This window comes from Corticium candelabrum, chromosome 1 (assembly GCF_963422355.1).
Source record: "Corticium candelabrum chromosome 1, ooCorCand1.1, whole genome shotgun sequence".
Classification (NCBI taxonomy): Eukaryota; Metazoa; Porifera; class Homoscleromorpha; order Homosclerophorida; family Plakinidae; genus Corticium; species Corticium candelabrum.
This window is the reverse complement of record NC_085085.1, coordinates 13,244,885-13,270,293: the sequence shown is the minus strand read 5'-3', so window position 1 is coordinate 13,270,293 and position 25,409 is coordinate 13,244,885. Positions and strand designations below refer to the sequence as shown.

The 25,409-nt window shown below is 42.6% G+C and overlaps 5 protein-coding genes across 5 annotated transcripts; 3 read left to right on the top strand and 2 right to left on the bottom strand.

Moving 5' to 3' along the window:
* The first annotated feature begins 115 nt into the window (after positions 1 to 115).
* LOC134194822 (uncharacterized) lies at positions 116 to 5,772 on the top strand. The gene is made up of 10 exons (XM_062663797.1): positions 116 to 154; positions 215 to 332; positions 386 to 471; positions 789 to 921; positions 2,633 to 3,393; positions 3,458 to 3,575; positions 3,635 to 3,720; positions 3,777 to 3,912; positions 4,180 to 5,058; positions 5,221 to 5,772. The coding sequence occupies exons 1-10, from the start codon at positions 116 to 118 to the stop codon at positions 5,727 to 5,729; spliced, it is 2,865 nt and encodes a 954-aa protein (XP_062519781.1). The 3' UTR covers positions 5,730 to 5,772.
* A 144-nt stretch (positions 5,773 to 5,916) lies between these two features.
* On the bottom strand, positions 5,917 to 17,352 carry LOC134194831 (piwi-like protein 1). Its single transcript, XM_062663809.1, has 18 exons — positions 16,532 to 17,352; positions 16,376 to 16,462; positions 14,736 to 14,930; positions 12,365 to 12,476; positions 12,234 to 12,296; positions 11,637 to 11,700; positions 11,269 to 11,579; positions 11,106 to 11,215; positions 10,422 to 10,497; positions 10,283 to 10,358; positions 9,954 to 10,078; positions 7,837 to 7,940; positions 7,709 to 7,779; positions 7,573 to 7,655; positions 7,029 to 7,132; positions 6,817 to 6,945; positions 6,383 to 6,533; positions 5,917 to 6,323 (listed from the first exon to the last, which is right to left on the bottom strand). The coding sequence occupies exons 1-18, from the start codon at positions 17,269 to 17,271 to the stop codon at positions 6,207 to 6,209; spliced, it is 2,718 nt and encodes a 905-aa protein (XP_062519793.1). The 5' UTR covers positions 17,272 to 17,352; the 3' UTR covers positions 5,917 to 6,206.
* A 130-nt stretch (positions 17,353 to 17,482) lies between these two features.
* On the bottom strand, positions 17,483 to 18,303 carry LOC134194261 (piwi-like protein 1). The gene is made up of 2 exons (XM_062663188.1): positions 17,810 to 18,303; positions 17,483 to 17,738 (listed from the first exon to the last, which is right to left on the bottom strand). Exons 1-2 carry the CDS (start codon positions 18,194 to 18,196, stop codon positions 17,595 to 17,597), a joined length of 531 nt encoding a protein of 176 aa, XP_062519172.1. The 5' UTR covers positions 18,197 to 18,303; the 3' UTR covers positions 17,483 to 17,594.
* Positions 18,304 to 18,809: 506 nt separating this feature from the next.
* On the top strand, positions 18,810 to 21,074 carry LOC134176244 (zinc finger MYM-type protein 1-like). The gene has a single exon (XM_062642927.1). It carries the CDS (start codon positions 18,810 to 18,812, stop codon positions 21,072 to 21,074), a length of 2,265 nt encoding a protein of 754 aa, XP_062498911.1.
* Positions 21,075 to 23,596: 2,522 nt separating this feature from the next.
* Positions 23,597 to 25,321, top strand: LOC134185700 (ADP-ribose pyrophosphatase, mitochondrial-like). The gene is made up of 6 exons (XM_062653563.1): positions 23,597 to 23,844; positions 23,901 to 23,993; positions 24,387 to 24,473; positions 24,542 to 24,647; positions 24,706 to 24,849; positions 24,905 to 25,321. The coding sequence occupies exons 1-6, from the start codon at positions 23,654 to 23,656 to the stop codon at positions 25,133 to 25,135; spliced, it is 852 nt and encodes a 283-aa protein (XP_062509547.1). The 5' UTR covers positions 23,597 to 23,653; the 3' UTR covers positions 25,136 to 25,321.
* Positions 25,322 to 25,409: the final 88 nt, after the last annotated feature.

Here is a 25,409-nt window from a genome sequence, read left to right as displayed (position 1 = left end):
TTGTAGCGTACATACAAACGAAGACGAAAACCGGGAAACACGATTGCCAAGTGCAGGGCTCCGAGGGAGGGTTTTTAGTAGACACGCATGCGCAGTTGTCGTTCTAGCTAAGACGATGAATGCGGGCGTGAGAGATTTAGTAAAGGGTGTCTTGGTATACAAACCTACTATGTATAGTACGCATTATTCTGTTTATTTCAATTACTTAATACAGGAACGACTGAAGGGCAGTACAAATTTGGCCTCGTATCGACTGTTTCTGAAAGTGGTTGACAGCGCTGTGACAGACCAGCTAGCATGTTCCATCAATACTGTGGGCTGCTTGAACCCACGTAAGCAGGCTTTCAAGTTTTCTAACGCGCGTTAAGCATTGTTAGTTTTCTAGGAGAGGCGAACTTCTGCGTTGTTGAAACGGATACGACTGTAGCACGGGAACTGGTGCATATTCTTGGCTACGAAGAAGCGCCTCAGGTAACGGATTTGTACAGGTAATTAATATGTGTGGGTGTAACATAACAAATACATGATAACCAAATTGAAAGTTGTTAATTAAGTACTTGAGTAATTTTAATTGTAGCTGCATGATTCAAATACTTAATTAATTGATTCATTAATTAACTAATATATTATGTAGTTAATCAAATCAATCAGTATTTTTCTGAATTATCATGACATTGGTATGGATGTAAAGTGATTGCTACTGCTCATGCTTAGAATTAAGTACAGAGCAACATGATGAAGTGGTGAGGTTCTAATAATGTTGATATTACAGTAATCGTGTTGTGTAGGAACTGGAAGGTTATGAACTAGTGATGCTCCACCAGGAAAACAATAGATCAGTCTTGGAAGCATTTCATGAGTTAGCCACAGAAGAATTGAGGAAGATTCCTCCTCCCAATGTTGAATCATTGAAAGGCATTGGTGTGTCTTGTTTACCACGATTTACTATGTTGTATGAACTTTATATGAACATACTGTTTGAACAAGCAGGCAGCCAGGTAGACAACAATATAATATGTTTAGATTTTGGCTCTTTGAATTGTATGTGACTTTCTGAAGTAAGACATAATTAAGGGTTGCTGAATGCAGTTATGCTGTTTGTAATTTAAGAAATACATAAATTTCGACAAACAGACAGACAGACAGACAGACAGTCATGTTTCTACCTGTTTCTCACTGGTGTACTCTTGAACTCTACTTTCTATTAACTAGTATTCTTTCTTGTGCGTGCAGCTGTAGTTTGAAGACTTTAGGAGCTTGTAATTGCTGTGTAGTTGGACTTTACTATAGTGATTGCAGTTGATGTATAATAGTTCAATGTTCGAAAATATATGTATTGACAGACAGAGAGACAGATGGACGGACAGACAGACAGACAGGCAGATTGTAATAATGCCTTGTATAAGAAATATATGTATTGACAGACAGACAGACAGATTGTTTTATTTGAACGCTTACTCTACCGATAACAAGCGCTAACTTTACACAAACAGACAGACAGACAGACAGTCAGTCGAGACAGTTCTGTATGACCATTAATTAATGTTAATTTGTGTCATAAACAAGGTGTAGTCATTAAGGTCAGTGATCATAATACTGTATTGAAATGTCTATTGGAGAAACTTTTCAGGACAGGTTTTCTAGTTATTGCATGTTCATGAGTTATTGAATTTCGTGCATAATTTGCTGTCTCCATGTTGTACGAACATGGCTTTTTATTTTTTGATCTTTATATCATTAGACTAGATAGTTGACTCCGAAGGTCTTAGTATTGAAAGCAAGCGGTTGTCACATATGGTATGATTGAAGGCAGATTGTTATTGATAATAACACACACAACGAACTTCTTCCATTATTCAATTTGAATCTTCTGCAAAACCACAGTTGGCTTGTTGAAGTATTACAAATTTAGCTTACATGTGTGTCATTTGATAAATCGTACAAAGTGAGTGTTGTTTCACGTGGCCACAAATTTTATACATTGTCATTGTCAAATCGCAAGCTTCAAAACATATTGGACATGGTGGTTGCCCCAGTTTTTCAAAATCAAGTTTTGTATAATTTTATTGAGTCAGGAATTACGATTGCTTTCTCATTGATTGTCGCAAATGAGTACGTTTAATTGTGCAAATTGTGCATTTCCAGCAAGACCATGTGAGTTGCTAACATAAATTAGACTGTTCAAGTTAAAAGTCCACGTTGGGTGTTTGTAATTGGGTGTCTATCCACTGTCTTTGGCTGCCATAACTAAACGTGATGAATACTGCCTTGTGATTAGGCCATCTTGACTGCACTGGTACGTGTGACACATTCCAAAACACACATAGTTGCATACAGACAGACATACGCAGATTGGAAGTGCTCCATGAGTATGCTACTTTCTTAATCACGTGACTTACGAATCTCATTTCTTATCAAGTTATGGCTCATAGCTGAAATTGTTTTTACCACTCATGTATAAGAGCTGAGCTATGAACAGACAGATAGACTACCCATAGTTATTATCAGTGTGACAATTTACAAAATGGTAGCAGGCATACTGTAATAGAGAATATGTCAATGTTTAACCTTTTCAAATAAGAAGAATCAATGGCAGCGTTGTGTAATTAAGATTTGAAATGTTCTTTTGTAGATGATGTTTGCTTGTTAGTTGCTCATCTCAGTTATCATTACCATTTACGTTTGGAACATTTTGCTCTTACAATAACTTGTAGCATGGCAACTCTTTTGGAAGAGGACATTGTTGCATCCATAAACTGTGTAGATCATCTGTGCGGCAAACTTAACATTGTACAACCGGGTAGTTTGTGTTACTTGAAGTGGCAGACTCTAAAAGAATCAGTGATGCAAATTGTGAAAGTTGTTGATACTTCATCACGTCGGCAGCTGGAAGAACTGTTCATGGAGACTGCTAGAGCCATTGCTGCAGAGCTGGCAGGAAGAGTTGCATGGTCTGTTGCACAGGTGTATGTATATACCTTCTCTGTTCAACTGATTGCAAATCTGAGCTACCATAACGCACAACCTGGAGCAGACAATGCAGTACGATACATGGAGGGTGTTGATGTGATAGCTAAAGTGTGCCCAACTGACACATTTGTTGCTAGTACTGACAGAGTTCGTCAGCTACTGATGAAAAGTCTTGATGGAAATATCAATGGTGATGACATGAGGCAACTTGCTGCAGCAGCTCTTTGGCAGACAAGAAACTTCATTTACCACTTCCAGCCTAACACACTTTCTACCACTGGAAAGTTAGAAGGCCTTGCGAGAAGCTGTCTAAAACCTGAAGTTGATTCTGAGCAGCTCTCTATTGACCCAACTGCTGTCCACATGACTGTCCCTGAGACAGCCAATAGCAGTGAATTGTCAAGATCAGTACGAGAAGCACTGGTTTGTACTCTCTTTGTAGAGCCAAAACAGCCATTTTTAATACCTCTGCTGTTGTTTTTTTCAGATGGCACTGAAGTCAGTAGTGTCACCTTACCCATATAGATTGTTTATGAAAATAATTGATCGTTGTGTCATCAATGATCTTGCTCAGCCTGCAGGGTCAAGTGACTCCCTAAATCCCCGTGAGTTATCTGAATTAGCAGAAATGTGTCATCATCTTCACTAGTGATTGTGAAAATAGGTGAGATGAACATATGTGCTCTTGATGTTGAGACCATGCGGACGCGTCAGTTTCTTAACCGAATTGGGTTTATTTCTCAACCAGGAGTGAGTGATGATTTTGTATGTTACTGCAATGATGTGATCTGTTATCTGATTTCTAGCAAAGAGGAGTTATGCATAGAATGGTGATGTCTGACATTAGTCCACACAGAGCAGTTTTGACGGAATTCCATAAAATTGCTGAGGAAGAGTTGAGAACTACTGTTTGTCCCGGAGTAGAAGATTTAGTAGCTCTGGGTAAGATTGATCTTTCATAGTAGAGAAAGACGGCGTTAATGACGGACAACACATGGAATAACATGTGGCCCAGGGGATGACGCTAGAAACTTTCTACATACAGATGGTTGGACAGAAGTAAGGCAGGCTAGTAGCAGACAGACAACGCATGGCTTAGTTACTGTCTAGTGTGCAATTGCTGCCTACCAGTATCAAAGAGTTGACATACCACAATGTGTGGTCTTGCAAGCAATGAATTTTACAAGATAATGAAATTTTTTATTGCAGACAACGTTCCATTGTTAATAGCTCAGCTGGCATACAATCTTCATTTTCGGGTGTTTCTGCTGACTTTTACTGCTTCTAAAGACTCTTTGAACCTCCTGCGAGAAGACATCTATGCGGGCATTGACTGTGTTGAGTATCTGGCATTGCATCTTGACATTATGCAAACTAATGGTGATTGTCGAGCTGCTTGGTACAAAGCCAAACAGACGATCCAAAAATACACACTGAGTGCCAATCAAGGTGAACATAGTCTGTATTTGCTGTCTGAGCTGAGTAGCATACATGGTGAGGTCAGCCAGCAAATGGACTTTGAGCTGACATTGAGGGTTTCAAAAGAAATGGTTGGTGTATTTTCATACCCCTTCTTTGTGCAGATACTGGCACAGTCTGGTGTATCAGGAGACACATTGAATGTGGATAAGGTGTTTCAGTACTTGGACAATTGGGACAAAATGCCTCCAAACTGTATGTCAGAGAGATGGGTAGAAGGTGTAGAAAAAATAAGGCAGTTGCTGTTTAAGTCATTTGACGAGCCTCTGGCAAAAGAAGAAGCACTTAAAGTGGTAGAGATTAGTATTTGGCAGTCAAGGAATTTCATCGATCACTTCCAAACAAGTGCAATCAATGAGGTAGATTCAATGGCTGGTCAGTTGTTGAGTTTGACAAGAAGAACGGTGAAGAGAAGAGAAGATGGCTCATTTGAAGTTGTCAACGTTTCAAAGGAATCATCCAGTAGTCAGCAGTGCTTTGAAGACAAGACAATGCCACCAGTTGACAATTTTGGTTCATTTAATTTGAGTACAGAGGAAGAATTGCATGAGATTGAGAAGAAAGATTTAGAAAAGGAAACTTCTGAAATACCAGATCAACCTAATGTTGGTAAGTGTCAGAACATTTTCAGAGTTTTATTCACTGTTCTCTCCTATGCCATCATATGGCTAGCACACTTTATAGGAGAGAGTAATGGAATGATGAGAAGGGCTTAGCCTGGTTGAGTGTAAGTGTATGCTGTGTACAATTTCATGCATTTATATTTTGTAGAAACAGAAGAGCATGATGATGCACCACCACCTGGTGCCTTGCTTGAATCAGGTGACCAGCTATTGCAAATGAGCGAAGTACGGCAATCTGTTCTGCAGAAAGAAATTGATCAGCTGGAAGAGGCTATGAAGTCCATTACTGGGGTTGCAGCTATTGCTCTTCATCAAGCTATAGTGAAAAAGAAATCGGAGTTGGAACTCGTTGAGAAGTTTCTGTCTGATCTTCAGTCTACAAAAGTTGTTACACAAGAGAAGACCTCTCACGGACTGATTACACTCCAACCAGCTTGCATGGCACAAACACTGAAAGCAATTCTTGAATCAACTCGTATGCAAGCCAGTCATCGCTTAGTATTACAATTAGTCACACAAACTGTTCATTTCATTCCTGTGATCAACTTGACTGAGCTGATGTACAAATTAGGTGTAACATCACATAGCATGGAAGCCATGGATGTCATAGAAACGATCAAAGGACAACTTAACAATTTGGTTGATTTCTACAAATGAATCATAGCATAGTAGTCTATTAGCATTCTGTACAAGAGGCTCTGAGTATTCAATAGTTTCTTGTGAGAATGTCTGGTGGATCAATTCATGTAATGCTTGGGAAGTAATCTAGAGTACATGGCATACCATTGGAATTTTCAAATCCTCGTGGATTTGAACTTTAGAGGAAACACACACACGTTTCATATCCATTAGATTTCTAGAGGCTATATTTATTACAGAAAATACACAACACAAGGTTGCATACAGTTTGGCTGATACTCCAGCAAAAGCCTCTAGTGCAAGAAGCAATTGACATAAAGAATGATAAAACAGCATAACTCAACTCAACTGAGCTTAACTCAACTCAGCATAACTCAACACCTTTCTAATTATCACCATTGTGAACTAGAACAGCCACCTTAACTTTCAATCAAAAAGGAACGTAGTAGAGTCTGATCTCACATCTAAGAATAGAGTTTCTGACTTGTAGTCAGCTCACAAGAAAAACAGCCTGTCTGACAGCTCAAGAGATGGAGGTTTGTGAATAGACTGACCAACTAAGAAAGCAAGCTTATGCGCATACTGACACGGTGCTGGTACTCTAATGGTTCCCTGCAATTACAAGTTCCACTGTTTCATCTGTTAGTACCATGGTTACAAAGTTCACTTACCGGCCAGTTGTAATACAGATGAGTCAGCTTGTATGTTAGCCTTTGGATGTGATCAGCCTTCAAACTAGATGACGACTCATAAATGATATTATAATAGGTTGGTGACACTGTCCCTTGGCGAACACTTTGTGACACCAAAAAGAAGTCAAACCTAAAAATGAATATCAGTCAGCATATTGATTGACTATAGGGGGTGTTTCAATTAAAGTAATGAACTAAAGTTGACTTGAAAAGCAGACACAAACACAACTACTACAAACAATCAAATGAACACCATAGACTAATCACACATGCCTGGCATCACACATACTAAACGTTTGCCAATTACACATTCTACAAGAATTGTACAAACTGGAGACGAATATGGAAGGGTTGGTTCTACTAATAATGGCAGCTCATGCACTTGTAACTACCACAACTGGCAAAGTGCTCACTTCTCTGGCTTGGTCACCTCATGGTCAACAACAGTCCCAGCATATGGATTCCTCAAGCTACCATCAGGACTCCTCATCATCAGGCGAGTGTTGATCCGTTTAGTGACAACAATAAAAGTAACTTGTGGACTAAAGACATGAAACAACTCACACTACCATTATTAATACCTGAAACACATTTCTATGAGCAAGTACAAAGCAAAAACGCATACAATGGAATCTTCTTCGGGTCTTCTTCAGCTCCCCTGCGTTCCTCATAGATTCTCTTGATGCATGTGTTGATTTGAGCAACTTCAAATTCCTTCACCACATTCAACTGAACAAGAAAGGCATAAACAATCAAACTTCTGTGAAACAACTACACAATATATTGTGCTGCAGTTGTCTTGGAGTTTGTACTTAATTAATTAAATCAGCCATTACATCATAATTCTGATGTTTTCTGTAATGCAAATCTGTAATTGCAAATTGACATTCAAAAGCCACATAAAACTTTCAATGGGCACATCTTTAACTATGTGCTAGTGTTATAGGTTATGCTAAAATGAAGGCATGCATGATGCCGTTACAAGCATGCATCATCACGAAGGGATTACATTTCCAAATCTACAAGCATTGGAGATAAATACAATTGGAGTACTGTTTTTTTGAACTTGTGGCCATATGTTCTATCTTACCAAGCTGTGGTATCACGCATAACAGCAAACTTCTCTTACACCCCTACTTAATTAATTAACCAACTATCACAATTCCTACCTGGCCCTCTCCTACTCCATCCCTGTAAAAAATGATCTTGGAAGGAAGAACGCCGTTGATTTTTTCATAATTCTTCAAGCAAGCTATCAGAAGCATTTAGAGGTAGTTACACACAATTTAACAATGACTGCCTTACAAGTCATGCAAGTTCCCAGCTGATCAAACAACTCTTGACCAGACTGATGAAACGTACACCTGGAGTGATACCTGAAAAACGACAATACAAACAATTCTGTCGATTGAGTTACCAACCATTCGTTTCACCTGGTGAATGACGGATTCATTGATGCAACAAATCCACCCACAGACTGGCCCTTGTTCACAGAGTCATGGTATGTATCAAATCCAACAACCATAGTGTTCTTCAACTGTAAAGACATGCATGCTGTAAGATGCAACTTTTTCCATATCCAGATCAATTGTCATGTGAGTAAGAACAAGTAATACAAAAACTACGAGTACTAATGCATGTCCACTAGCACTGCTGACACAACACCAACTACTTTACTTTTGCGTTTGCATTGTTTATTTTTAAAGGAACATTTCGGCCACATAGTACATTGTGCCCCGCATACACCTTTGATTACTGGTTACGAACAATCAAATTGAGACATTTAACGTATTTGCAGAACGAGGTATGCTTACGTATGCTTTTAACTGATTAAATGATAAATTCTATCGAACCTGTTTGTAACATTTTGGATCTGGACTCCAACTTCTAGAATATCTACCCTAGATCACAGTTTGCAAAGCATGCTGTTTGGTTCAGTAGCTGAACCACTTATGAACAACTTACTCATACATATCAGGCGGCAACGCTTTTCTATCGTAACGCTGAAGAGGGTTTCTTGCGATCGCGTGTCATGGACAGCATGAAACATATCCAGATGACGATACCGCTCGCCTCCTTATCCTTTTATTAGTGTTCATGTGAGACAGAAAGGGCTCGAAAAATTGGTCCAACTAGTTGACGTCATTTGCCAGAGTTTCCAAAACTCTTAGGTCGTCAAATTTTTTAGCCTAGGATGTCATGTTGATATCAATCATATTTAGTGGTATACCGCCATTTTGCAGCTCACGCGAGGAGACGACTGGGTACAAGTCTAGTACAACTATGCAGCATAGTATTCTGCACTTCAAATTGGCATGCAACCAAGAGTATCCAACACATTACTGCTGAGCCAATGGATATGAGGTACAGTAGGACACCACTTATCCGACAGCACAGATTATCCAATGGTGCATGGCTTGTCTGAACTGCAAGGCTGTGCGCACGCTAGGCTATAAGATTCCTGTGCGTACAGTACTGTATCCGTGATCCGCGTGTTGTCAAATTAAATGTGAAGCTCTAGAAACAGTTCTGCAGTACCTGGAAGAACAACCTGAAGTTTCAGTAAGCACAATGGTCCTACTGAATGGGCTGTTGATGAAAACTACAGCAAAAAAAGCAAAAGCATTGATGCAGACTAAGATTAGTGGTTACTTTAAGTCTTGACAGTTCCCATTAGTGTTCTCCCTAGTCAAAGATGTACTGTATTAGTTGTTACATGTACAATTACATGTTGAGCTTCTTTAAGTATTCTGCAGTGATTTTTCAAAATGCGTCAGTTATCCAACGTTTTCAGTTATCCAACCTCCTTTTGGTCCCATGCCAGTCAGATCAGTGGTGTCCTACTGTATTACACTAGACAGAGCTAAAACATCTTCCCAATAGCGATAGCTAATTGAATTAGTGATTAAACGCATACCACCTTTGTCAAAACAAGGCGGGGTTTCAACCAGACTTTCACATATCACATTGCGGAAGTTGTCTGTGCTACTAAAATTATATTTACCTATTTCGACCTACAGGATTTACCATTGTCTCCACTTCCTCACGTGCTCCTAGGTCATAAACTTCATGCCTGTACTTGCACTCCCCGTTTCACTATCCGGGATATGAGCAGTTTGTCAACGTATGCTGCTGGTGTAATATAATTTACTACGCGTACATGTCACAACTGTCCCAATGGGAGGGTCAACCGGGAGCATGTTTCAGTACAGTACAGCTATCTGCCTGCATACCGAGAAAGCCATTACAAACTAGCCTTGGTCTGTTAATTAATTATAGCAGTCATTTGATGACCTACACTACAACGCTAGTCGGTCAGTTGTAAAATTTAACTCGTCAAATGACGACTTGATTACCTATTTTTTAGCACTGGACAGACCACTGAAGAGGGCCCTATGGCAAAACTGGACTCAACTGTAACTTCACGTTTCAGTTCTTGTCACTTCCATCAGCATATGCAGCCATTATGCACATTATGCGAGAAAATGTCTCTTTAGTTTATGGAAATTTAGAAATTGACGTCCTGTAGAAAAAAGTCATCACCGCTTACCGGAATCTCCACAGCCCAAACTTCACCACCTAACTTGCAGTTTAGTTGAATTGCAATTTTTGTGCAAACGCTCATCAACATCTGTGGCTTTGAGATAGTCCTGGCCACGACAACCTGAGATGGCACTGTATAATATCAAACACAGCCAGTCATGAATGTATACCTCAAACCATATTTCCTACAGTAGGCTACAGTACTACTAGACAGTATATTGCACACACCCACCACAAATCTGCACACACACCACACACACACACACACACACACACACACACACACACACACACACACACACACACACACACACACACTTGTCTACAGCGACCTACCAGGGTTCTCTACACAGCACACCTTCTTGATGGCATCATATCGGTCCTTCCTGTTGGTTGTCAGCAATGTAACCACCTATAGATCAAAACGTTAGTGCAAGGAGAAGTATGTCTAGTCAAAGCAACATTGCTATCTGACCAGCTTAGTATTGTGAGTCAAGTTTTGTCGTATAGCATGAACATAAGATTCAGTTCGATCATTATCTAGAGTGACCCTACAAAAAGAAAACAGACAACAGCATGTATGAGAACTACACAGAAATGACAACAACAAATGCTTCACAGACAACAACATTGAATACACATCGAACACAATCAACTATTGACATAAAGACAACTACATCACTTGTGCAATAACCAATAAATATAAATAAAATCATATTTGTAAACTATTAAACTACCAAATAATTGGTATATTATCCATTAGCATATGATTCCAAAAGATGCACAAATTTAGGATAAGCACTTTGGCATGAGCCGTACAAAGTACACATGTACATTACAGTCTAGTACAAGTGTGACTCTATACGCATACTGTATGCAGGAATGGTATGACGTTATACAGTACCAAACCTTACATTAAAATTGTCTGAGATTCCAAGGATCTAATGCACATTAAAACCTGGACAGCCGCTGGTCCCATAATGTCCGGATTAGGGAGGTTTGAGTGTACAGTCAACAAACTTCCTTTGGTCTCATGCATGCTAGAGAACCCCAAATCATTATTTTCAGCATGTTAAGTAACCATAAAAACACAGTTGAATGACAACAGACTCCGCTGAGATAAAAACTAACAATACACACAACAGGTGACTCCACATACATCATTGGTGGTGTCATTCGTATGGCCATTGGGGTAGCAACACGTTGCAGTGTCTTGGCAAAATCTTGTGCCTTCTGTGCATCTCGACGTGTAAACAGCAGCAACCAGTCCTACACAGAACTAAATAAGGAACCACCAATATAATCACAACATCACAACGCACGTCAATGGCTGGAGAAGACAACAACTTTGCATCACGAAGACTTCGCGTCCAGTCAGGTTCTCCCATTCTATAGGTCGAACTACGATCAAAGGTTAAGATCTTCTCTGGTGGCAAAGCTCTGCCTTTGAACGTCATTAGTGAGCCTTCAAAGTCCAATCCAAATCCATCTAGTTCTTGTTTGACTTCATCATTGTGTTTGATCTTGTTCATCAGCTCTTGCAAGTGTTTGCATCTGTCTTGAGGAGCAACACGGGTATGTTGTCCCATATCTTTCATCAGGTTGAAGTTTTCACGCATCTCAACACTTAGACCTGTACAAATATATTGAAATTTAGTCTCCACAATACAACATAGAGCAACCAACTCACCAGTCATAGTGCACAGTTCAGGCACAAGGTTTAATCTGTCAATAGCAGTTGTTCCACGACTTTCCTAACAAAACAGATTTCTTCAAACGTCATAGAATGACACTCCTCATACACAATCTATGCAAAATACAGTGAGACCTGAGTCACCCCGTATCTAATCTACAGATTTCCAGTCAAATTTATAGGCCAAACAAGCATTACCGCTCTCTAGAGTTGCACTTAGTGTTCACCCTTAGAAATGAAATGAAGATATGTACATGGCTGTCACAATCATTGTAGTTTGCCCGATGACATCCACCATGTAGACGTTTTTCTAATCTAAATCAAACCTCACCTGCTATGCATTGATTCTGTCTAACATATCTTGTCAAATAATAGAACTTCATTATGGTTTGCTGCTTGAAATAATGAGAATATGATCATGTTCCTACTCCCTTTAATTAATAGACTTAAATTCTCATGTTGAATGCTGTGCTGTGTACACACATTGACAGAGTGCAGGCACTTCCTTCCTTGTGTGTGTGTGTGTGTGTGTGTGTGTGTGTGTGTGTGTGTGTGTGTGTGTGTGTGTGTGTGTGTGTGTGTGTGTAAACTCACCCTCTTGGATGGCTTTGACACCAGCATAGGTTGGTTCATGTCTGTCAGAGTCTTGTGATATTGCTAACAGACAAAAATGAAAAGTTTTGTCAAACGCCCTGTAAGTGTCTACTGTTGTACTTTACTCTGACCTTGAAGTAGTACTCATTGTACGAAATTTCTTCCCCTCTCGACAGCTTGAACTTGTTGGTCGGTTTTGTATCCCAATCGATGTCATCAACACGATAAGTCTTGTTGTTGTACCTACAAATAAACCCCGATACTGACCTCCACACTAAAAGTAAAAGCGCGTAAACCAAGGCAAAGACAGTTATATGTATTCATAGCAATAGAAGATCCAACTTCACTCAAAGTACGAAGCTACTACCACACGTCAACGTGTTGTTGTTGTTGTTGCAGCCTACTAAGATTTAGTAGAAAACCCGCTGCTGTCATAGGAGCCACAGTTTACACCACAATCTATCTTCTGACTTAGATATGCCAACACATATACATTGTATGCATGCAGTGTACAGTGGCACTGCAATGAATTGTCCTAATTAGGCTACAGGTCTAATGCAAACTGGGTTTTGCAATGCAAACTTACCTGCCTTCAACAGCCAATATAAAATCAATTGTTTTAGCAGAAACTAATGTTGCATAACCAGAAGCAAAACCAATGTCCCACAATTTGTTCACAAGCCGCTTTGTCGATTATAGATAGATTTTCAGTGTGGAATATGACTGACCAACTGGTGTTCATGACTGACCAAAATTTTGCACATACCTACATGGTTGGTCAAGGTGTAATAGTTATTGCATGGATGGTTGGGAATCAATGAGCAACCCAAACATCTAGACAACTGGCGAGAGCAGAGGCAAAATCTAATTATAGAGTTAATGATCCCCAGATGCATGAGTGCACCATACTGTAACACTGTAATACTGTAACAGTTTGTAAAGTGCGTCCACGAATTAGAGCGACTGGTGGAATGTAGGGTACATCCTAAGACGTGGCGTAGTGCTTGTGTAAACGGATGTTATGTTGTCACAGAAGGCAATTAGCATCTATGTTTCAGAGTGTTTGGTGTCAATGACAAACTAGGTAACTATATTGTGAAAGTGTACGTATGAACGTGTTGCCTCTGGCTGCCTCGCCGGCTTGAAACGCGGTTTGCTTCATGATGCAATGATATACTAAAAATTGCACTTTTGCTATAACCCATGACAACAGACCTGGATGTTTCTATGCGCTCACTGGTTGTATGTGTCAGTTGCCTCTTCTAGGAACAGCTTTAAGTACCAGATACATACACTCATTCACTTCTGGCTCAGAGAAGCGTCTGGAAACCACAAGAACTTGACTAATTTGACCATACCAGAACCAAACTGACCAGCCATTTAGTGCATTCTTGAGCGTTGATGACATCCATTTGAGGACTTTGACCTACAGTTATGCTGCACAGCACAACACAGGGATTGGTGGGTTTACGATGGAAAACATCAAGCGTCTGTGTAGAGAAGGTCTAGCAAACATTACTGTGGAAAAGTGAGCAAACTGCGTGAGGCACGTAGGTGAGAAGGTGGAGAAGCATTACAGGACAATACCCGGTGTGTTAGACGACGTTGTAGAGCAGATGGTCATTGAATTCAAAGTTGGTCTTGAATCAGAAGATTCGTCGTCCTCTGAAACTGAAAGTTCCAAGGATGAAGAGTAGAAACGGACCCTAGACGCACTCTTTCGTAGCTAGCTGACACCTCAACTGGGAAGTTTACTGTGTTGGGTTACTGTTAACAGCCTGCTAGCTATAACAGTTATGTACTTAGCTTTATGCAATTAACCCTAATCCCGCCTTTCTCCGCCCCCTAACTCATTAAAATACAGGAAATTGGCTCTATTAACTTCAGCTACGTCTCTGTAGCCAACAGTGAGTGTAATTAGATCCGGCAAGTGAAGAGCTTTCGATTGATATCAATATCCGCCCGGAGGGCAACATCTTTGTCGCGCAAATGGCCACATTCCACCAGTCTCTCTAATGCGTGAACGCACTTCAGTTTGATAGCAAATAAACAGTAGTGAACAGGATGCAACAAATAAAGAAATGGAACTAAACGTTGATGTCAATAACTACAAGAAATTTTGTGAAATCAAATAAGAGTGAATGCCTAGAATTTAAATATTAGGTCAACATCTTTTGTTAGAGCATGATGCCCGACCAAAACTTGCCTTATATTCCACTCTGGATTTTACAAGTACAGTGTACTAAGCATGGAAGCAAAATGGCGTCTAATTCATAATAGTTTGTGACAAATTGATTACGATTTTTGTAAGTTATAGTAGTTTCATGCATTAATTAACTTACAGCTAGATACTTCTGTGGAAAGTGGTCATAGGGCATTGGATTTAAACGCAACTGGACATGACTCAGTTGTGAGAAGTAAACTTTTGTTAATTTAGGCTCAGGCTGTAGTTGCTCTGGTGTAAAAATCTATGTGACATTCTAAGACCACACACAATCTTACCGTGTCATTACAACAGAGCCGACCAGCTTCTTTGAAACAACATCACGAAAGTTGGGAGGATTACTTCTGCTAATGTCGGCGATAACATCCAGTACAGTCTCGGTACGAAGCACTTTATGTACGACATCTGCACATAACATCACTCTTTTCTCATACTGCAGAATAGAGGTGGCAAAACCTGGCCAAATCTCAAGCCTTCACACAAACCAAAGTTAACAATGTTATAATAATAAAATTGACTACGAAGCGTACATCTAGTTCAACCATTCATCAATACAAATCTTGCTGCATAAAGAGGTTAATTAAGTGACTGTGTGGTGACAACAGAAGCAAGACCATCCTACAACATTGCTTCTAAGTATGGAGTACTTCAAACACTAAATTTACACTCAGATTAGTAGTACAAGTAACTTACACCCGAGCTAAATTCAACCCTGGAAGCCACTTGTGGGAGGGCATTCTATAACTAGATTAGGTCATAGTAGCTGACAGCATTATCAACAAACAGTTTAATTAACATGCCAACACTGTGATTGCTTTTCTAGACACTAGATGGACATATAAACCACCACAAGCATTGATACATGACACACTGACACAAAATGTTGTTAGTAGCACATTAGTAGGCTTTCCTAACAGGAGCTATTGTAATAAATTTCTAAGGGAATAAGCTAGCTGGGAGGAACTTATAGGTTTAGTTCCTAAACACACTATACTAGATGAATGTACAAAGCAAGTTAAAATTGCGATTTTATAAATGAGAAGCTAACAGTGCAGAGAAAGTCGTTTGCCACTTCTAGCTATAAACAAATGGCAACAGCTAAATTCTGTGAGAAACTAAAGTGACACAGTACGCCCTCAGCTGACTCAAACTTTTCACTCTCCTTTACCTGATATGTGAAAAGGGTGTAAGGTCATGTCTATAGTAGTCCCTGTCAACTCAAAATAATTTGGTTGTAGACACCTGTGCTCTAACAATACTAAAGATAATTTAGGTTTCTTCTATAGTAAGTGTTACAAGAGAAACTATGAATTCTAAATTAGTCACCTACCTCATATGAAAGTGCTAATGAAACAACTGCTAGTAGTTACTTCAGGCATAGTCTATTAAATCACATTAATGCCTGAAACTGTTTTAGAAATCATTTCCAGAGTAGAAGCATCTAAAATATGTGTTACTTCTTGTTGTGCTATATAAATCTGAGACCAACCACCACTCTATCTACTTACCAGCCTCTCAGCACTTCACATCAATCTAGCATATCTCCACATATTTGCTTAAAAGTTGTAATAATTAATTTGAACAGCTTGTCTAGAACGATTTAATTAATTAATCAATTAACTTAACTAATTTCTATTTCATAATCAAACTACCAAGTCATTCACAGCCCCTCATAAGTACTAAAACAATGTCTCACAGTATCCACATCTAGGGTGACAATATTACTTTTCTACTGTACAAATGGGACTGGCATAGGCTGCGGCATGGGTCACATCATACACCAGTGATTAAAGTCCGTACAAAAATTAAGAGACGTGGGAATTGTGGTGAAGTGTTACGTATGTACTAGGGGCGTCTTGCATTGCCGCTCTGGCAGTCCGAAGTGCGATAAGCGCGACCGCCAGAGCAGTTCACTCACCTGTGAGCCGCCAACGTCGCTCTCTCCGACTCGTTCGCAGAAAAGTAGTGACGCTGAATCTGCTGCATGCCCACCTTCGCCAGTATCCTGCAAAACGCAAATCCACAACAACGCGACACTGTAACCAAATCCTACTGCTAAACTGTGACAACGTACCTGCGGAAGATAACATTAAACATTTGTAGACACTGAGGAGACGACGGGGGCAGCTCGCTCGTCCGCTTGATAGTTATAGTAACCATTGAACCGTCCGTTACCTTCTTGGACGTCAGAGTAACGGATTCTTCCGGCAAGCGTTTGGTGAGGTAGAGAATCGTGCCGTCGAACGCCACCGTCTTTCCCAGGACGTCGTCGTGCTCTCTTATCATTCCGCGACGCATTCGAATCATCGGAATGTCGGGAGAGAACTCGACCATGTGTTGATAAATTCTCCACTCCGGGAGAGTTCTCAGCGCGAAGTAGTTGGCCACGATGTCTATCTGCTCTCCCGTCAGTCCTTGCTTGTTTTCTCGGTCGACCGGACGCGTGTTGATCGGGTTGTAGTCCTGCTCGTCTCTCCGACTCCTTCTGTCCTCCCTGCGTCCACCGCCACCGCCGCTGCCGCTGCCGCTGCCACCTTTGGCGGGAGGAAAGCTGCGAGCAGCAGAGAGAGACATCTGACCGAGCTGCTGGGTTGGTGGTTCGGCTTTCGATGCAGCAACGGGCACGGCACTTGCAGGAGCAGGAGTGGTCGGTAGTGGCTCGGCTGCGCGTCCTCTTCCACGTGCACGGCCTCTGCCTGGTGCTTGAGTTGTGGCACCCTCGACCGCCTCGCCGGGTCTTCTGGCTGGTTCCGCCACTGGCTGCGTTTGGGGAGCGCCTCGGGCGCGTCCCCTTGCTCTACCTCTCCCAGACATCTAGATGTAAACACTCACGAGCCGCCGTACGTACAGCGGGGTCTCCTTCGAAACACGCCAGAGCTATTGATATTAATCTTGTTGTATTGGATCACGCGCTAAGGCGAGAATGCAGAAACCCCGTACGTTAACACATAGCCTCGTACCCAGGCCCTCTTGCGCGCCCGGGAGCGCAAGAGGGCCTGGGTACGAGGCTAAGTAGCGTGTAGAGTCTGTGTACTGTACGTACGTGTACTCCCCTCTGTTGCGTATGCGGCGAGATCTTGTTGTCCCATGAAGTTTTGTACGTTTCTAAATGGACAGTACAAAAGTAGTAGGCCATTCTAAATGCAGAAGTCGCGGTAACTATCCAGGAGGAGGACCAGTGCGTTTTCCGGTGTCAGACGACAAAGTGCCGTGGAGCGTCGACTATCCCGGAAACGATCCGCTCGAGTACACTGCAGACCGAGTTTTACGATCAGACAGATCTGATGAAGACATCAAAAGGTTGCTGGGAAAGCGTATTGATGGTTATAGTAACCATTGAACCGTCCGTTACCTTCTTGGACGTCAGAGTAACGGATTCTTCCGGCAAGCGTTTGGTGAGGTAGAGAATCGTGCCGTCGAACGCCACTGTCTTTCCCAGGACGTCGTCGTGCTCCCTTATCATTCTGCGACGCATTCGAATCATCGGAATGTCGGGAGAGAACTCGACCATGTGTTGATAAATTCTCCACTCCGGGAGAGTTCTCAGCGCGAAGTAGTTGGCCACGATGTCTATCTGCTCTCCCGTCAGTCCTTGCTTGTTTTCTCGGTCGACCGGACGAGTGTTGATTGGGTTGTAGTCCTGCTCGTCTCTCCGACTCCTTCTGTCCTCCCTGCGTCCGCCGCCACAGCCGCCAGTGCCTTTGGCGGGAGGAAAGCTGCGAGCAGCAGAGAGAGACATCTGACCGAGCTGCTGGGTTGGTGGTTTGGCTTTCGATGCAGCGACAGACACGGCACTTGCAGGAGCAGGAGTGGTCGGTAGTGACTCGGCTGCGCGTCCTCTTCCACGTGCACTAGCCTCGCAAGCCAGGCTCTTCCGCGCAGTCGCTGAGCTAACCGCACGTGAATCACACGAGGAGGAGGAGCTTTTACCGGAATTGCTCCAGAGCCTGGTCGCTTTCGAGAACGTCATAGTGACGTGGGACCCCCGATCCGGTTTCATAGCTTGCATAAGGCTAATTTGACTTCCTAAAGAGCTCGTTAATGTAATTGCGCTGATACATGAAGCGGAGAGGTAGCCCTCCGCGGAGAGCGCGTGAACACGAAATCCAGTGAAGCCGTTGATGGACAAAGTGCTGGTAAATAATGAGCGTAGGAATGGCAAGCCCGTAGGCTGGGGGGTGCACTGGGTGCACGCGCACCCTCCCCGGACCCGTTCACGGAAGAAGTCCGGGCTAGTAGGCAAAAGGACTCCGAGGGATGTGTTGGAACTCCAAAGTACCTGCCAGATATTTGGCTATTCTGTCTGCTACCTGGTAACGTGGAGAAGTGTGTGTTCGTCACAGTGACACTTGATGGGACGGGCTCAGGAAAAAGGTAGAAAAAGGAGGCAAGCAGCTGCTACGTGTCAACGGCTGGACAGTTTTCTAGTTCCGAAAAGGGCACGTGATCAACTTGTGACTCCTGATCCAGATTTTACACAGCTGGTTGCAGTAGACGATCAACTAACACCGACTTCCAGTGAGTGCTGTAGTGGTAGTGTAGAAAGAGTAGGGTCGTCCTCTACCGCCACGCATGTCGAGACTTTGCGCAACACATGCTGTGAAGTTTACGACAACGAGGCTCAGCGTGCAGCCGTCGCAGGCGGCAATCAGCAATGCCATCATGCTAATACTTCTGATCATGATTTAGTGGATGATATTGGCAAATTGTTTTTCAAAGCCAAGTCTCCTGTCGATTTCTGCAAGTCCATGCAGGCTCTGGGTGCTGCGGAGAAGTACAACCTACTGACAAATCACAAAAAGCCTCGTGCCGACCAAGTTTTTCCTCCGACATGTATTGGTGGCCGCAACCAAGCTTTTCGTCCTGTTTGGCTATCAGAACACCCGTGGATGGTATACAGCGAGCAAGTGGATGGTGTCTTTTGCATTGCTTGTGGAATTTTCGTTGCTAAAGTGTCCAAGGGGAAGTTTGTATGCAAGCCGTTTCGTGATTGGAACAAGAAAGGAGAAAAAGCAAAGGAGCACGAGCAGTGCTTATACCATCATCAAGCCATTGAGCAAGCTGATAACTTCAAGCGAACCTTGGAGAATCCAGATACTACCAATACCATTACTGCACAGTCGGACACCCGCAGGGAGGCCAATGTCGCGCGTAATCGTGCTGTCCTGAAGTCCATTGCTTCTGCTGTGTTGTACTGCGCCAGACAGTACATTGCTTTACGTGGAGACGCAGAGAGTGTGGAATCACCTGGAAATCCAGGTAATTTTCTTTCTTTGCTGAGGCTACTGGCAGTGCACGATGAAGAGTTAAGAAGGCACCTGGAAATTCCTAAAATGCGATGTGCAACTTATCTTTCTCCTCAAACACAAAATGAGCTGATTAAAGTCATGGGAAACCACATCCTCTTACAGGGAATAATAGGTGATTTGACAGCTGCGCCCTTTTACGCCATCCTTGCTGACGAGGCACCTTCGCATAACGTTGAGCATCTTGCCATCTGCGCCAGGTTTGTTGACAGAAGTACTAAAGAGGTCAGAGAAGAGTTTTTAACGTTTTTGAAGTTGGACAGAATTACTGGGGAGCGGATTGCAGATGGTATCTTTGGCTTTCTGGAAGAAAATAACATACCACTTGCTACTATGCGTGGTCGGGGCTACGACGGCGCCAGCAACATGTCTTCAGATCGAGTGGGTGTCCAGGCCAGGATTAGACATAAAGCTCCTTTAGCCACCTACGTACACTGCAGTGGCCACTGCCTTAACCTTGTGATAAGCAAGTCATGTGCTCTTCCTGAAGTACGTAATGTGATCGATTGCGTTAAAAAATGCAGCCGTTTCTTTCTCAATAGTCCAAAGAGAAGTGGTGTTCTAGAAATGATCATCAACCACAATGTGGTCAATGAAGAGAGGAGGAAGCCACTGATCGATCTGTGCAAGACGCGATGGGCTGAGCGGCATTCGGCTTATCGGCACTTCTACCAAGGGTACGTATTTGTGGTCGAAGCTCTAGAGATGATAGCTTTCCGCTATCACTTGGAGAAATATGGGGCTACGTATGCTGACTGGAACTATGCAGGCCGCAATGAAGCACAGCAGATTCTGGCCAGTGTTACTTCCTTTCAGTTTGTTGTTGTGTTTGTGACGATATATCAGTACTTATCACACCTTTCGGGCATTACCGTAAAGCTGCAGAGCAAAGCTGTTGATATCGTGAAAGCGCATAACATGATATCTGAAATTGTGAGGACCTACGACAGCGAGCGCGCAAATGTTGAAAGCAGCTTTTCTCAAATCTACAAAGTTAGTTCAGACATGGCAAAAAGGGTTGGAAGTACAATTGCAATGCCTCGCATTGCAGCAAGGCAACAAAATCGCAGCAATATTCCAGCTGCTTCTGTTCAAGAGTATTTCCAGAGAAATGTTGCAATTCCCTTTCTTGATCATATAATTATTAGCATCAACCGGCAGTTCTCAAAGTCGGCAGTCACAGCCATTTCCCTACTCGGTCTTGTTCCAAGTATCTTATGTTCGCAAGATGTCAACCTGGAAGAGGCGCTGATCAAGTACAGAGATGATCTGCCATCGCCTGAATTGATGGACGCGGAACTCAGGCGCTAGAGGAACAGGTATATGGCGATGCTCCCTGAGAAGAGACCGTGCTCACAAGCAAAAGCCATCAAAGAATGTGACGCCATTGACTTCCCAAACATCTCAGTTCTTTTGACCATCGCCTGTACCATACCCGTCACCTCGTGTGAATGTGAGAGAAGCGCCAGTGCTTTACGACGCCTAAACAACTATATGCGCGCATCCATGGCTAAGGACAGATTGTCTCACCTTGCTCTCCTTCACATCCACTACGATATACCAATAGATCTCGACAACGTAGTCGATTATTATGCTCGCCTTCACCCTCGCAGACTCGAACTTGACTCGGTACTGTTACACTAATGTTTTCTGCTAACTCTAAGTCTTACATATACAATTATGAATACAGATACGTATTATTAGATAATGCCCGCGCAATTGCAAATACAATTATGTGAACTAAGTATACAAACACAATTTTAACCATGTTTCCAAAGTGGTGAATCCACAAAAAAACTTTAGCGCAGTGCGATTACATTTAATTGAAACCACATAGACTTTGTTGGCAAATGCACCCCCCACTCCTGCGACCAGCCTACTGGCCTGAATGGCCTACATGGGACTGGTCCGCTGAACCTACACTCTCCAGCGACGTTTCTTTCTACTGAACTCATCTGCAGGTTTGCGCGAATTGAAACCGACGTAGAACTGTTCACCACTCTTGCGCGTCTACTCTGACATCTATAGTCTGTGGGGGAAATGGTGTGAGAACTGCCGGCCCAGTTTCACTCAATGGTTCATGAAAACAGTGGCCTAGAGCTTGTTGACCTCTCCACGTCATGATCAGATTGGCGTGTATTGCTAACGCAGTCTATGTGACGGTACTTTCGACTCAGCAAGCAGCACTTTTGTACGATATTGGCTCTCCTCACGGTGAACTGGAAACATCTGGGCATGGGAAAACAGCAGTGCAGTGGACCTACCATGTTCAGGTAGTGTAGAGTTGACTCGTAGTTGCACGTGTACTACGTACGACTTGTTTCAATACACGAACTCTGACTGCTACATATATACACTAACCGCGTACAATGAGTTCATTTCTCAAACTACCGCGCTGCAGATCTAGATTCGGCGGTGTGCTGTTGGCGAAACTGAATGCTGAAAAGGAGTCGTGACACTGCAGAATATTATTACATGGCTGAGCTGTCTACATACGTACTAGAAGCGAACGATGATGTCAACTACGTACTTCGTACAAAACAAGCAAGTGCGTGAAGCGATGTCGCGTGTTCTCAACTTTCATACCTACATGCTTACCTAATAAAATTAGCTTTATCAAGCTATGAAACCGGATCGGGGCACGTCACTATACGTTCTCGAAAGCGACCAGGCTCTTCTCGCGCTGGAGCAATTCCGGTAAAAGCTCCTCCTCCTCGTGTGATTCACGTGCGGTTAGCTCAGCGACTGCGCGGAAGAGCCTGGCTTGCGAGGCTACACGTTCACGGCCTCTGCCTGGTGCTTGAGGTGTGGCACCCTCGACCGCCTCGCCGGGTCTTCTGGCTGGTTCCGCCACTGGCTGCGTTTGGGGAGCGCCTCGGGTGCGTCCCCTTGCTCTACCTCTCCCAGACATCTAGATGTAAACACTCACGAGCCGCCGTACGTACCGCGGGGCCTCTTAATAAGGCCTGTCCACACTGGCAACTGGATCGCGATCCAACCGCAACGCTGTCCACACTTGCTACTCGATCGCGATCGGATCGCAATCCGTCCGATCACATCGCGAGGTGGTAACGATTGCAATCGGTTGAATCCAATTAGAAATAGTGGGCGTTACCTTCACGTACGCTACGCGTGTAGTCGGAACATCTAGCACTCCTTACTCGTCTTTGTTCTCGCTCACCTTACGTCGCTGTATCAGCACTTTCCACAAGCAAAGAAGCCAGACGTACACATCGGTTATCAGTCACGTGATATTGAAATGAGGCGGAGGTATCGTTTTCAAAGTGCAGTGTGGACGCTCGCTATCCCGACCGGATCGCGAACAGTAGGATCGCGATCCATTCTGGTCTAGTGTGGACAGGCGTTTACTACCAATCTCACACGCCAGTGCTGTTGATATTAAACTTGTGTATTGGATCGCGGGCTAAGCCGAGAATGCGGAAACCCCGTACTACACATGGCCTCGATTTTCCAGACCCGAGTAGCGCCGATTCAACACAGTACACAGTAAGCCAGGCTCTTCCGCGCAGTCGCTGAGCTAAACGCACGTGAATCACGCGAGGAGGAGCAGCTTTTGCCAGAATTGCTCAAGCGCGAGAAGAAGTCGCGCTCTGTTTCAATCTATTTGCTGCTAATATATCTAGTGCTCTCATATCTAGCTTTGCCTGTAGTTCAGACCAACCTTCTTTCTTGATTGCGTAGCTATGCAATCAAGTTTGCGTGGGCGTAGTAACTGTACAATAAATTATCTTGGAGCAGTTTTACCAGAAAGGGTATTGCAGGGACATACGGGAACTGGACACAAGTAGCGTAGCGTGTAGCGTGTACTCTCTCCCTCTGTTGCGCATGCGGCAAGATCTTGTTGTCCCTTGAAGTTTTGCATGTTCTAAATGGACAGTACAAAAGTAGTAGGTCATTCTAAATGCAGAAGTCGCGGTAACTATCCTGGAGGTGGACCAGTGCGTTTTCCAGTGTCAGACGACAAAGTGCCATGGAGCGTCGACTATCCCGGATACGATCCGCCCGAGTACACTGCAGACCGAGTTTTACAATCAGACAGATCTGATGAAGACATCAAAAGGTTGCTGGGAACGCGTATTGATTAAAGTTTATGCAAAACTGTGTTTTTGGTTCTAGCGGGAAGCACAAATTTCGTTTCAATGAGGTAGACAAGAAAGTAGACCGACGAAGTTACACAGGACGCTATCCGGTAGTAAATGGGGTGCCTATGTGAGTATTAACTTCATTTTAATAATATTTATTTTAATTTCTAATGGTTAATTAAATTAATTTATTTAAATGTGAACATTTTACCATTACTTTGGTTCAAAGTTAAAAAGTTAAAACTCAAACATTTATTTTTATGAACACTTTATATTCACAACATTGGTGTCGACTAGCAGCTAATAAACTCTTCTTGATATGAAATGTTCATACAGCTAATTAAATAACTGTGACTGGCTTGGCTGTGCAGAATGTGTCAAAGTGTAACATGTGTACACCATCTCTAAGGTTTACCTAGCTACCAGTAGTGTGTGATTGAACATATGGACTGAGACATACCATATCTGTCCCAATACAAGGCTCAGGATATACTTACAAGTGTTTTGTATGTGCTGAAAGGAATCCAGTTGGTCGTACTGGCATAGCTGCTAGAGGTCGACTTCGGAAATGGGGTCCTAATCATGCAGCTGATGCTATTGCTACAAGGTAAGAAAAACTAGATTGTAATGCTACAACTAGGAGTCTTCAGAGTTTAATTAATTATTATCCAATAGATGGAAAAGGGGTAGCAATGGAGAACAAGTCGTGAAAGAAGGAAAACCAGTTCTACAGTTCATTGCAATACGTAGGCAAGACAACGGTGAAACAGCTATTCCAGGGGTTATCACTTACACCAATAGATGAAGTGGACTGTAACACACTGAATTGTATTGTATAGGGCATGGTTGAAGCTGGTGAACAGGTATCAGAAACACTGTTAAGAGAGTTTGGGGAAGAAGCATTGAGCAGCTTAGATGTCAGCAGTGATGAACGCCTCAAGATTAAAGCCTTGGTTACTGAACTGTTTGCTCATGGTGACAAGGTTAAGTTAGGACAGTTTTAATGCAACGATCTTGTGTAATTGTACATTTCCATAGATTTATGAAGGTTATGTGGATGATCCACGTAACACAGACAATGCTTGGACAGAGACATTGGCCATTAACTTTCATGACGACACTGGTGTGGCATTTGAGAAATTCACTTTGAAAGCTGGTGATGATGCAGCCGAGGTGTTCTGGGCTGATATTGGTCATGAGCTGAACCTCTTTGCTAGCCACTCTGATTTCATGCAGAAAGTGGCAGAAATACGGGGTGCATACTACTGATATTGATACGCCTTCCCATGCCCATGAGAGCAAACTGACCGACAAGTTTCATGTGAAGCAAAACTGCATGTGTTGTAATGATATGATATATGACATATTTATATGCAATGTGCTGCAATATTTTTGCTTTGTTGTTAATTAATTTCACATATTTACTTTGTTAAACAAACTGATTACTTTAAATGCTTACCCATGCACAGACCGCCATACTGCTATAACTACATAGAACTGACATCACGCCCATAATATCTTTTAATTAATAGTAAGATTTGTA

Coding starts and splice junctions, on each gene's coding strand:
- LOC134194822 (XM_062663797.1), top strand. CDS start 116: ATGAATGCGGGCGTGAGAGATTTAGTAAAGGGTGTCTTG. Junction 922..2,632: donor TGAATCATTGAAAGGCATTG/GTGTGTCTTGTT, acceptor GTTCTTTTGTAG/ATGATGTTTGCTTGTTAGTT. Junction 3,576..3,634: donor AAGTGACTCCCTAAATCCCC/GTGAGTTATCTG, acceptor TTGTGAAAATAG/GTGAGATGAACATATGTGCT.
- LOC134194831 (XM_062663809.1), bottom strand. CDS start 17,271: ATGTCTGGGAGAGGTAGAGCAAGGGGACGCGCCCGAGGCGCTCCCCAA. Junction 12,477..14,735: donor GGCTCTGTTGTAATGACACG/GTAAGATTGTGT, acceptor GTTTATTTGTAG/GTACAACAACAAGACTTATC. Junction 11,701..12,233: donor TGTCAAAGCCATCCAAGAGG/GTGAGTTTACAC, acceptor CTGTTTTGTTAG/GAAAGTCGTGGAACAACTGC.
- LOC134194261 (XM_062663188.1), bottom strand. CDS start 18,196: ATGTCTCTCTCTGCTGCTCGCAGCTTTCCTCCCGCCAAAGGCACTGGC. Junction 17,739..17,809: donor TTACTCTGACGTCCAAGAAG/GTAACGGACGGT, acceptor TGTCTTCATCAG/ATCTGTCTGATCGTAAAACT.
- LOC134176244 (XM_062642927.1), top strand. CDS start 18,810: ATGGGACGGGCTCAGGAAAAAGGTAGAAAAAGGAGGCAAGCAGCTGCT.
- LOC134185700 (XM_062653563.1), top strand. CDS start 23,654: ATGGACAGTACAAAAGTAGTAGGTCATTCTAAATGCAGAAGTCGCGGT. Junction 24,474..24,541: donor GCTGATGCTATTGCTACAAG/GTAAGAAAAACT, acceptor ATTATCCAATAG/ATGGAAAAGGGGTAGCAATG. Junction 24,850..24,904: donor TGTTTGCTCATGGTGACAAG/GTTAAGTTAGGA, acceptor ACATTTCCATAG/ATTTATGAAGGTTATGTGGA.